The sequence below is a fragment of the Cladophialophora psammophila genome (genome assembly GCF_000585535.1).
Source record: "Cladophialophora psammophila CBS 110553 chromosome Unknown aczJe-supercont1.53, whole genome shotgun sequence".
In the NCBI taxonomy this organism is placed as follows: Eukaryota; Fungi; Ascomycota; class Eurotiomycetes; order Chaetothyriales; family Herpotrichiellaceae; genus Cladophialophora; species Cladophialophora psammophila.
This window is the reverse complement of record NW_006912974.1, coordinates 48,787-60,576: the sequence shown is the minus strand read 5'-3', so window position 1 is coordinate 60,576 and position 11,790 is coordinate 48,787. Positions and strand designations below refer to the sequence as shown.

The following is an 11,790-nucleotide window of genomic DNA, read 5'->3' as shown; positions in this document are numbered from 1 at the left end:
GTATTCTTTCTTTCTTCGGAGGTATCTTCGCGATCTATGATGATAATCTCTTCTTCTTCTTCTTATTCTTCTTAGATCTTAGGAAGCTTCTTTAGTCGCTAATACTTTCTTCTAGTTTTAGCTCTAGTTCTAGTTAGTCGTAAATCTTAGTACTAATACTTTATTTCTTCTCTTTATTCGGAAAGTACTTAAGCGCTTAATATAGATACTTTATCTCGTTCTCTACTTTCTTAAGATTAATTAAGTTACTCTAATGTAAATAGATATAAAATTAATAAAAATTAATCTTTCTTATAGACGAGTCCGGGAAATAGAACTCGTACTCGGTTTAAGTATATATCTCCGCCTTATAAATATCGGTCGTTAAGTCGCTATTCGTATCGACTAGTTTTATCTATTTATTCTTCTTTCTTATATATCGCTCTTTATATATAGATATTAACTCTACCCGAAATACTTCTCGAAGGAAGCTTTATAAGCTATATCTTTAATATATATATAGAAATATCTTAGATTAAAGTACTTAATTTCTAGAGATAAACTATTAATTAAATCGGTTCGCCGCTTAGTTTTATAGTGTAACTATCTTATATTTCTCGGCGAAAAGATTTAGCTCTTATAATTCTTTTAGTATAGTCTAAGAATCGATGAACGGAGTAGAACTCGTCGCCTAAAGAAGAAATCTTTCGAAGATATTAGGCTGAATATCGAGAAGTAAGAGAGTAAATGACTATTAGTCGATGCGTATTTAAAAGATACGAGATCGGCGTCGTAGGAATTTACGCGAAACTAGGAATTTCTTCTCGTTTTCGCCGACTAAGATCTTAATGCGGTTACTCTAGAATTATCTTTAGTTAAAGGCGTTAGTCTCTCTCGAAGTACCCTCGATCGACGAAATATTTATATCACTTACTTAAGAAAGAGTTACGCGTTTCGTTTCTTTATAGTTAATTTAGACGCTTTTCGTTTACGCGTAGTAGAGATACGAAGAGTAATGAAAAGAGCGAAAGACTAGGGGATCGTAGGTATATATTAGTAATACGAAGCTACGTAACTATAAGTATTCTATCTCTCGACGTCGTAATATATATATTTTCTCGACGCCTAAGGATCACTATATAATTCCGCGTACGACGTATCTTCGTAGACTTACTACGAGGCTAAAGTTTATTAGCTATTATTTTAAGGCGGAGTGTCTCTACGAGCGTGTAATTAGTTCTTTCTAATTATCTTTTAGTCTAACCGGTATCTTCTATATAGAGACTACTAAATAATAAATATAATTTAGAAGATAATAGTATATATAGAGTCTATTATAAATACCTTATTATAAGAAATTCTACGAATATCGGCACTAATAAAATAATCTTAAATTAAACTAGTGTTTTCTTTATAAAATATTAAATACTTTTATTCTCGACTTCTTAAGTCTTTATCCGGGCGTAATAAGTTTATCTCGATATCTAGTATATCGAAAGACTACTAAATAGAAAATAATAAAGAAGTCTAATAACGGAAATCTTAGTCGTCCCTACTTTATCTATATATATAGTGAATTTATCTACTTTAGAGATATACGAGAAGTGTTAGCGGAGAATTTATCTTATAACTATTTAGAATAATAGCGTAGTCGACTCTAAGTGGCGGGAATAAACGGTAATAAGTTATATTTACGGGCGCTTTACTATCGCTATATCGTAAGAGACTATAATTTTTTTATATACTTAACTAATAGAGATAGTAATGTCGTTACTCTACCGTTAGTTAAGCTTAACGCGGACGATATAGTGCGAATTAGATTATAATATTAACTCGATAGATTTAAGAGCGATAGACTAGCTCTAATATTATTTTAACCTTCTCTCACATTATCTCGACGTTCTCGCGTTCGTTCGGTCGTCTTAAACTCGTCTTATTAAGCTTAAATATTTTATTAAAGAGAATCGAAGTCGATATTATTAAAATCTCTGCTTTTACTTAGAATTCTTAAAATGATCTATTCGTTATTTCGTCTTATAATTTATCGAGTATTATCTTTATATCGAAAGAGTTCTCTATATCGAATCGACTCTTTAGCGACTACTTAGTTCTTAATCTATTTATAGTAAATCGTTACTTATATTCGCTATCTAGTCTTATTATATTACTAGAACACTACTTAATTCGAATATAATATTAGTTAGTTCGTTATTACGAAGAGATCTCTTAGCTCGAGGCGTTATTAGACGATTTAGTAATGTTCTAAAGACTACCTAAGGAGCCGAATAACTCATTAATAAAGTATTCGATATTCTTTATCGTTCTAATATCGTCGTTCGAGTCTATCGTTAAACTTTTATAAGAAATCTATTAACTTCTCTAGATCTTTAATCTTTTACTTATTATTATATATAATATAAATAAGATCTTCGTTTAGTTCCGAATTAGGGGGAGCTTCGGAGATTCTCTATACCTTATCGTAGTATAAGAGAATCTCTCCGCGAAGCGTAGTATCTTAGTACTCGGTCTTAATCCGTAAGTGAATCGAAGTAAAAACGTCTTACCGAAAGCGACGAAGATAAATCTATAGTAAGTACTTAAGGAGAAAATATTGAATAGAGCGGTATTTTCCGTACTTCTTAATTTAGTAACCGATTCTCTCTATACGGAGAAAATCCTCGTAGATATTTTTAATATCTCGTCACCGAGCTTAGTACGTCGCCGCTATAGCTACGTTACCGAAAAGAGTATATTTAGTAATAGTTAACTAAAATATAAAGTACTTCTAATTAATCTTATCTAAAAGCTATTCGTAGCTATAGCGTTAAAGCGTTTAAGAGAATCTAAGACCTTCGTAGCGCCGCTCTCCGAGTCGCTCTTTCGAATCTCACTAAAGAGCGAACTCATCGTAAAGAAGATAACTCTCGTAGTCATATTTAGCTAGACGTAGAAAATAGATTATTATTTTTAAATACTCTTATAATATAAAGTCGAGAGGAAATTAACTAAATATATATTTAAACGCGGTCGTAAATTTATTAATATTACACTAAATGAATCGAAGAAAAGTAAAAGTGAGAATTCGCTAGAAAGAGAGAGAGGAGAAATCGTTCGTAATCGGAATCTCTTACTACTGTAGAGCTTGAAGTCGATTACGAATACGATAAGTAAGAGTTAAGGTAATACGGTGCTCTTCGCGGATACTAAACGATCGCTTTATAGATTATATAAGTGTCTCGTAACACCGCGCTTTACTACTTCGGTAGAAATATAAGAGAGTCTCGGAACGATGGGTCTTAGCTTCTTTAGTGTATTACTAACTACGCCGTAAATACGGATCTAACGTAAGGCTTTTAATCGAGGGGTCTTAAAAGAAAAACGTCTTAGTCGCATCGTAAAGTTCTTTCTACTTATTATAGTATTAACTATAAATAAGATCTTACTATCGACTTAGAGCGCCGGTCGCCGTTACTACGGTTATATCTATCGTATTACGGAGAAGTGCGGTATAGTATCGATTCCGTAACGAAGGGCGAGTAGAAGAGCCGTATAGTATTCACTAATATTACGAGTCGTAATAATAAAGACGCTAAAGATAAACCTTCGGTACAATCTTCTTTATCTCTTAAGTAGGTAAGAAATTAAACGGCGAATAGAATTCCTTATCTTAGTTAATCTAAATTCGCTTATCGACTAAGAATCGTCGGTCGAAGACTAATTTCTAAGAAGTAAAGAAGATATTCTAGACGGCGACGAGTATCGATTTAGACGTTTACTCTTTTAAGTTTTTAACGTTAAAGAAGAGTTATAAGCTACGGAAATCTTCGAGTCCCGGAGCTATACTTCGTTAAATAATTCCGTTTTAGATAGCTTCTAGATAGTCGACTTATAGAAAGTACTAAAGAAGCTATTAGCGCTCTCTATTATTAAGTCGTACGCGAGTCTCCGTATATAGAGCGAGACTATTAAGTTTAGCTAGGCGAGAGATAATAGAATAACTCTAGGTAAGAGTGAAGAAGGTTTATTTATAAATCGTAGATAAGATTACTTAATTAATTTAGTAAGTTATATCGCTTTAATTAAGATAATTATTAAGCTCGGATAGCGTACGTAAATAAGAGAGAAAGAAGACTAGAAGCTAAGTATCTTTAAAATAACTAACGTAGCTAAACTTATAATAAATCACTTTATAAAGTCGTACTTTACGTATACTATATTAAGTTAGAACTAAAAGAGAAATATAAAGGTCGGCTTATAGATTAGTAATGATATAGAAGCTAAGAGTAAACTTAATATTATATTTCGTAAAGGCGAGGCTAATAGAAAATCTCATTATACTATTAAAATTAAAGGTCATTACTAAATTAAGATAAGATTCTAAAGACTTAGACGTCGGAAGGTAGATATAAATTTTTTTATCTGGTCTCTCCGAACGTATTCCTAGAAATTACGCCTTCTAACCTCGAACTTCTTAATAATCGAATATAATATTAGATAAAGAAAATATCGTATAACTAAGTGTATCGGATATAGTGATAAGAAATTTATTAACTATGTTTAGTAATATATAGTGAGCGGACTTATAAAGATATTACTAAGCTATTTCGAGATGCTTATTATCACTATATCTATAGAAATGTAGAAGCTCCTCGGCCATTCGTTACGTAATATTAATCTCTTCCTCGTTACCGTCGTCCGTCTCTTAACTATTTCTATCTTTATTATTTACTTCTTAGTTATCTCTATCTTAGTTATCTTCGTTTTAGTTATTCTCGCCTACGGCCCGGCTAATATTATAAATATCGATATATTTAAAGATCACTAGATTTCGCGTCTTCACTTCTAGTATTATGATATCTTCTCGCGGATTTAGTGACTTAACTCGAAGAATTATCTTAGAAGGTTCACTAACTTTCGTCCGCGTATAGTAGTTTAAGAGTGACGGCGCTCTCGAGAAAGATAGCCGGAAGAGTTCGCGTAAAGAAATTATAGAAGATCTAAGAGATTAAGGAACTTAAGATAATAAGTGGAATGGAGAGAGAGACTCGACGTAAAGTGATAGAGGTTAAGAGAATTCCGAAGATATATTATTAAACGAGCGGGAAAGGTAAAGATATTCGAGAAGTGAGAGTAGATCGTTATCGTAATGATCGAGAGTATCGTTCGGTTCGAAGAGAGAATTCTAGATTAATTAGTTAATAGATTAAGACTATTAACGAAGCTAATATAGTGAGAGAATAGTCTAGAGATAAAGAAAGTATATTAGTCGTTCTCCGAGATAAAGAGTAATCTAAGGAAATATAAAAATAGCTTATTATCTCTTAATTAGCGTTAGTCGATATAGATAGACTTTTTACTTAAATACTCTACCGAGAATCGGTTAACCGCGATATTTCTTCGACTTTAGCTTATATTAAAATACTATAAGAGTCGTAAATAATCTAAAGTTCATATTTTCTCGGGGGCGGAGGAGTCTCTAGTTCTTTATATTTTTTCTTACGTTAACGCTAAGTTTTAGCTATACGATTAGCTCGAAGAGCCTCATTATTCTAGTACTTACGAGGTCGACTATCTTTATTCTTCGCTATATTACTCGCTATACTTTAGAAAATATAAGACTAAATATATTACGAGAATAGAAGAAAGACGATAACTAAAATCTCGAAGAGATCTAATATTAATCGTAATGATACTTTTTTTAATTAGAGTTTTAGTTACGATGCTTAGTAGGAATATTAATTAACTACGAAATACGATCTACTTTACTATTCGCTAGTAATATCGCATTATAAGAATATTAATATCTAACTATTGAAAGTTAATTATAGATTCTTAAATTATTTATATTTTAAGTTTTATCTAATAAGCTATTATAGTAGTTAAGTAATTTTTAATCGTAATTAAGACTTAATTTGAAGACTTATTATAGACTCTAACTCTCGCTCTAACTCTCGCTTTAACTCTCGCTCTAATTCTCGCTCTAACCGCTTATAAGTTACTCTTCGAATCGCTTACGCTTTCTCTCTAACGCTTAAATACTCCCGCCTACGGGGGGCGCGCTTCGCGCTCGGATTACGCTCTTTCTTACCCGTCGAACCCCTTAACGTAGGGACTAAAATTATATTACGTAACTTTACGTAATATTCTCCGAATCCCTCTCTTCGTTAATCGATAACTTTAACTCTCTTTACTCCGCTCCGCCGGGGGTTAACTCGCCTCTCTCTCTCATTAATGAACCCTAACTCTCGCGGATTTCTTCTTATCTACTCTTACCTCGTTAATTATAAACCTTAACTCTAATCTCATCGTAAACCTTCTCTTTTTCGCCCGGGAACTTTATCTCTTCGTTCCTCTTACCTTTCTCTCTCTCCGACCTTAATCTTAATATCGATTTTTTCTTATCTCTTAATTTATTCATAATACTAACTATCTTTTTCCCGCTCTTACGCTTAACTCAATCTCTTCTCTCTTCTTTATCTCTTATTACTACCTTCGATTTCTCTTCTCCTCTTTAAAAATCCGTCCCCGATCTTCTTCCGTTTATTCGACTCGTTACTTCTCTTTCTCGTTTCTCTTCTAAATTTGAATACTATAAAATATAATAATATTACTACTTCATTACTTATTCTTCCTCTCTCGAATCTTTTCGACGTACTATTCGTACTAAACTCTTATAAAATTACTTCTTTTCGATAACTCGACTATTTTATATTATATTCTTCTCTTAATTCTCGATAATATAATTCTAACTCTTATATTAAACCCCTTCTATATAACTTTCTTCTATTGAACTCTATCTATTTATAATTAAATTACGATAAATAATTATCTTTTATCCGTAATTACGAACTTATAATAATAATAATTAATATTCGTCGTTTACTAACTCCCTACTATTATCCTTTAACGTCTTATCACTACTTCTACTATCTTATTATTCTACTACGCTTTTCTTCTTTTTATTTCTTTATTATCTATAACTACTTTATTAACCTTTAATATTTTTTCTTTATCTTATCTTTTAAACTACTTTATTTCTTTATTACTTCGTTGACGTATTAACTTATTTTATTTTATTTCTATTTTATTCTTAATTTTATTCTTAGCTTTATTCGTTGTTTCTACGCTCGTTTTTATTTTAACTTTCTACGTAAATAACGCGAATTGCCGTAGCTATAATAATATAAAATTCACGGAAATATTTCGTAGAATAATCTCGAAATTAACTCTAATATAGAGTCATTCGGAAAAAATATCTATGATATAACTAACTATATCTATATATATTATAACCGGCTCTCGTTAATTTACCGTACGCGCTTTAATTCCTTCGAAAACCGCTATAAATACTACTATGCGTACTAATATTCTTATAATAACCGACTCGTCTCTAACTCACCGTTATCCGCCACCTAACTGAAATATCGAATTAATTTCCTCGGTTCTTTTACCCCCGGCCCGCCTCCCTATTAAATCCGCCGGTCTAATTCGTCGATATACGCCTCCGCCCCCGTACTACTCTCGAAAACGATTTCCGCCGCGATAATACTTAACACTATATCTTTATATTAATATCGCATCGCCCTCTCATTCCGATCTAATCGCCGCTTAAAATCCCCGTTTCCGTCGCCGCCCCTCCGCCGACGTCATTCGTAACATTATATCTAGGGTACAAAATAAAACGAATATTCGCCGAATCGTTTCATCGCCTTCCGCTCGCGAATTCGATCTTTAATCTCTCGGTATAACTCCTTAGCGTTTTACGTCGATAACTACGGGTAATGGTATATCGACGAATATACCGTCGATGTCTCTCCTTATTAAAAATAATAAATATATTTCCTACGCACCATCTCTAAATACTCTTAAATCTCTTTCATTATACGGCGACTCTCTTACTTCCGCGTCTATCACTCTCGACTAATATGCTGTTGTTAACGTTGTTGCCGACGAAACTCCTAACTATCTTTCTATATTGTCTTCACTTCTCGTTTTCTCGCCCTCGTCTCTTAATATACTTCCCTCTCGCTTCCGTCTTCGCTCTCGCTCTTACACTCACTACTATTATCGTCGTCGCGGTCGTCGATCTTCTTTCTCTCTTTCTTATTACTCTCGCGAATCTTTTCACCGATATTCTCGCCTTCGGTCTTATTGCTCTCTACGAACTCTCTCTTCCGACGATAACCTTAATATATCTTCTCGTCACTTCTACACTTCTCGCGCTGAACGTTTCCATTTATAAATTCGTCCATTATCTCTCGCTAATATCGTACTTCTATAAAATCTTATATCTATCGTCGTGCTACCTCGTCTATCTACTAGTCGCGGGGTTATTATAATGACCGGTAATATCGACTCGCCCCGGCCGGTAATACGATGATCGCTTCACTCCTCTACTCGTCCCGTCCGGCTCGACTACTTTCTTATTCGTAATTTAATAATAACCGCGGTTCGTCTATATAAATAATTACGCGAATGTCGCGAATGTTCACTCCCATATTAAATGTACTAATGCTAACGATTAACGACGTCTCTCCGGACTAAAACGCTCCCATCTTAATATTCTTATCGGCGGCGTAGTGGTGGTATATATTATATTCTAATAACGCCGCTAACGTCTTAGTTTACGGCACGGTTTAATAATATACTACGATCTTACTATGGGGGTAACGTCGTATCTGCTGACGTACGAAATACGCTATGATCTCCATCTAGACTAATGTCTTCTCTTAATCTAATGAGAATCGCTAACTTCTCTTCTACTTATTACCTACACTCTTCGTATGTCTTAATCGATAAATACGGTATGTAATATTCTTTCGTATCGTGACGTCTCGAAATGTACTTACGGCCACATCGATAATATTCATCCGACGTCGAAATTTATTCTCTATATAAACGGATATAGTGGTCGTTAATATTAAAATCTATATATCTCATTAATTTAACGCGCCTAATTCTTATATACGACGGCGAAAATGCTTCTACTTATTTAACATCATATAACACTCATTCACCACGATGCGATCTAATCGTTTTCCGCTCTTTATACGCTATATGAACTTCTAGAATGCGGTACTGAATACACTTTTAGACGTTATTAATATAATATCGGCTCCGTCGACAATCCGTGAACTTAACCACTTAATACACTTCAACTTTAACTTCTAATATCGCCGTTTTATATCTCTTCGTAACACGATTAACGGCACCATCACTACGGTCGTGTCTCCACGGCTAATGCCACACCACACGGGCAATATAAAAATTAATGTTTTACCACCACCGGTCTCTATGAACATCATTACGCGCGGATCGCCTCGCATCACGGCTTAAATGGTATCTCGCTATACGCTACGAAATCGACGACCCCGACCCATCATCTTCTTCAACGCCATCTAAATGTTAACTTACCGTAAATACTGCCATCGTCGAAACCGTCCCGCCTCGGCTTCTTTCTCGAACGGTTCACGTTCACCGCGACGTTGTTGTCGACCATTCTTTCAACTGGACTCGAACCCTAAAAATCGATGCCATAATACACTGGCTCGTCGAAACTTCTCGCGCTTATTGGTTACTTCATCGTCTCGCTCACTAATGCCTCGCGCGTAAATCGACTACGCGATGTGGCTGATGTGTCCGGCGGATTAATCGATGATGTCGTCTTTATCTTCGTTGATCTCGCCCTATTCGTCCTCGGAGTTATACTCGAACCCGGACTTAGTCTATAAATATCGCCGACTAATGTTAATACTTAAATGACGATATATTTAGATGTTTAACGTCTAGTCTAAGTGAACTATATCGACTCGCTTTAATCCCTCCCGCAGTCGACCGGGGGTGAATGTGTGTTCGCTAGAACTCTGGCGCGGCTAAATGAAACTCATTCGACTCTTACGGTGGTATATCTCGGCTTTAATTCGTTGACGTAATAGTAATACCAACTATATTCACAATATATTTAGTTCACCTACCTCGCGTAGTATATACTAATGAATAATCTTTACGTCACCACTTATACTGTACTCTTTGTAATACCGGGTGGCGATAAACATTAATCCTCTCTTAATACCGATATTACGATATTCACCGTAGCTAGTGTTACTATAATAAATACTCAATAACTCGGGTACCCGTCGGGGTCCTCCTCCGACGAACTACTTTAATAACAATAACTCTTCTCGGACGGTATCTTCCTTACCTAACCATCTCTATACCTCTTCGACATTCCACCGTATATCATCTTCATTCTATAAAAATTAATATTGATCACTCTTCATTAATCGATCGAACAATTATCATTCACCATTTACGGGCCACGGGTTCCGACGATTCTACATAAAATTCTAATTAGGTTATACGTTAGCGGGATCGTCACGTAATTCATCCCATAGAATAGTAAGTAATTTATACTCTTAGTGAGGACTAATATCTAATACGCGACGTAATAACCGCTCACGGATGTTATATACGATTTAGTGCACCATCTCTCGAAACTAGCTTATGATAAACTGGATGTCTTTGTATATGATTTAATCGCCATGCTAATCGATAAAACCGGGCGCCGTGCCACTAAACTAAATCTTCATACCGTATGTGCGTAAATTCAATATCCATTCTATGGGACCGTAGCTGGTACGTAACATGAATTAGTTCACTATATGCTAAACTACGTCGATATATCTCACTTACTTAGGCTCTAGACTAAATGGATGGTCGTACTCGTCGTGACTGTGGCTATCGTCTTCGCCATCATTCGTGCTAAGGGTTGAATCGTCGCTGTCGCTGTCGCTATTAGCGGTGTCGGGGTCTAGGGTGGTTTCTTGGAACGCATACTGAATCATCATTAACCGAGCGATTTTAATTACACTGAATAAAATGGGCGAATATGTATTATATTCTTTCTATCCATACGAATCGATACTTAATACAGCTAACGTACATATTAATGCGTGTTCGTATTCATATTTATAAGCTTTCTAGTATAATAACGAAATGTAAAACGCTAAATATACTCGCTAGGTACCCTTTAACGGGACGAATCCTTAGGGACACTATAGTTCTATATCATCCTCGCCATCACTACTTCTCTCATTCGGCGATTCGACCTCGACGTCACTTATATACTCACTGGCTACTACTACGATGTACTTACTCTTCTCGTACTATAACTTACTTCTCTCGATATCTTGCTAAGTCTTCTATATTAATTACTGAAACGCGTACTACTGGTGATGCTTTAATATATATTTAGGACTCTTCCATGAATATAATCGCTACGTACGAACGAAAAATATAATAATCTACCGCTAATATCGACCTTTATTTTAAATCTCTTTCGGATTTTAGTATTCTTTTAATAGTACGAATCGACTTTAATCTTCTTCGGTCCGCATCACCTTCTTACGTATAAATACTTCGGTATACGCTCTAATAATGACTTAATATTGTCGTATTATCTTGTTTATCGCTTTCTATATCACTTAATTAACGGATTCTAAATCTATCTCTAGCGTAGCGATACTCTATAATAACTCATCACGATTTAATTTGCGTAAATACTGGGCCCACCCGGTTCGTTCTAACTATGGGCTAGGCTCGTTATACGCTTCTTCGTCGATAGTACGTCGTTCACGGTCCTAGATCTTTTCCATTCTTTACTGCAATATCTATCGTGCTTACTCGATCTTAGTGAGTAGCGATAATAATTTAGGGAGTGCTTCTTCGAGCTGCTCGGGGGCGTAAACCTTAAAATACTGAGACCCTCGGCGACGAAGAAATATTCGCTGACACTAAACGGACTTCTACGGC

At 35.0% G+C, this 11,790-nt stretch overlaps 1 protein-coding gene across 1 annotated transcript; it reads right to left on the bottom strand.

The window, feature by feature from the left end:
• Window positions 1-10,671: 10,671 nt before the first annotated feature.
• A1O5_13406 (uncharacterized protein) lies at window positions 10,672-10,823 on the bottom strand (the record flags this gene model as incomplete). Its single annotated transcript, XM_007753972.1, has 1 exon — window positions 10,672-10,823. A coding segment is annotated over one exon (150 nt), but the record flags the coding sequence as incomplete, so codon positions are not given.
• Between the last annotated feature and the right edge of the window lie 967 nt (window positions 10,824-11,790).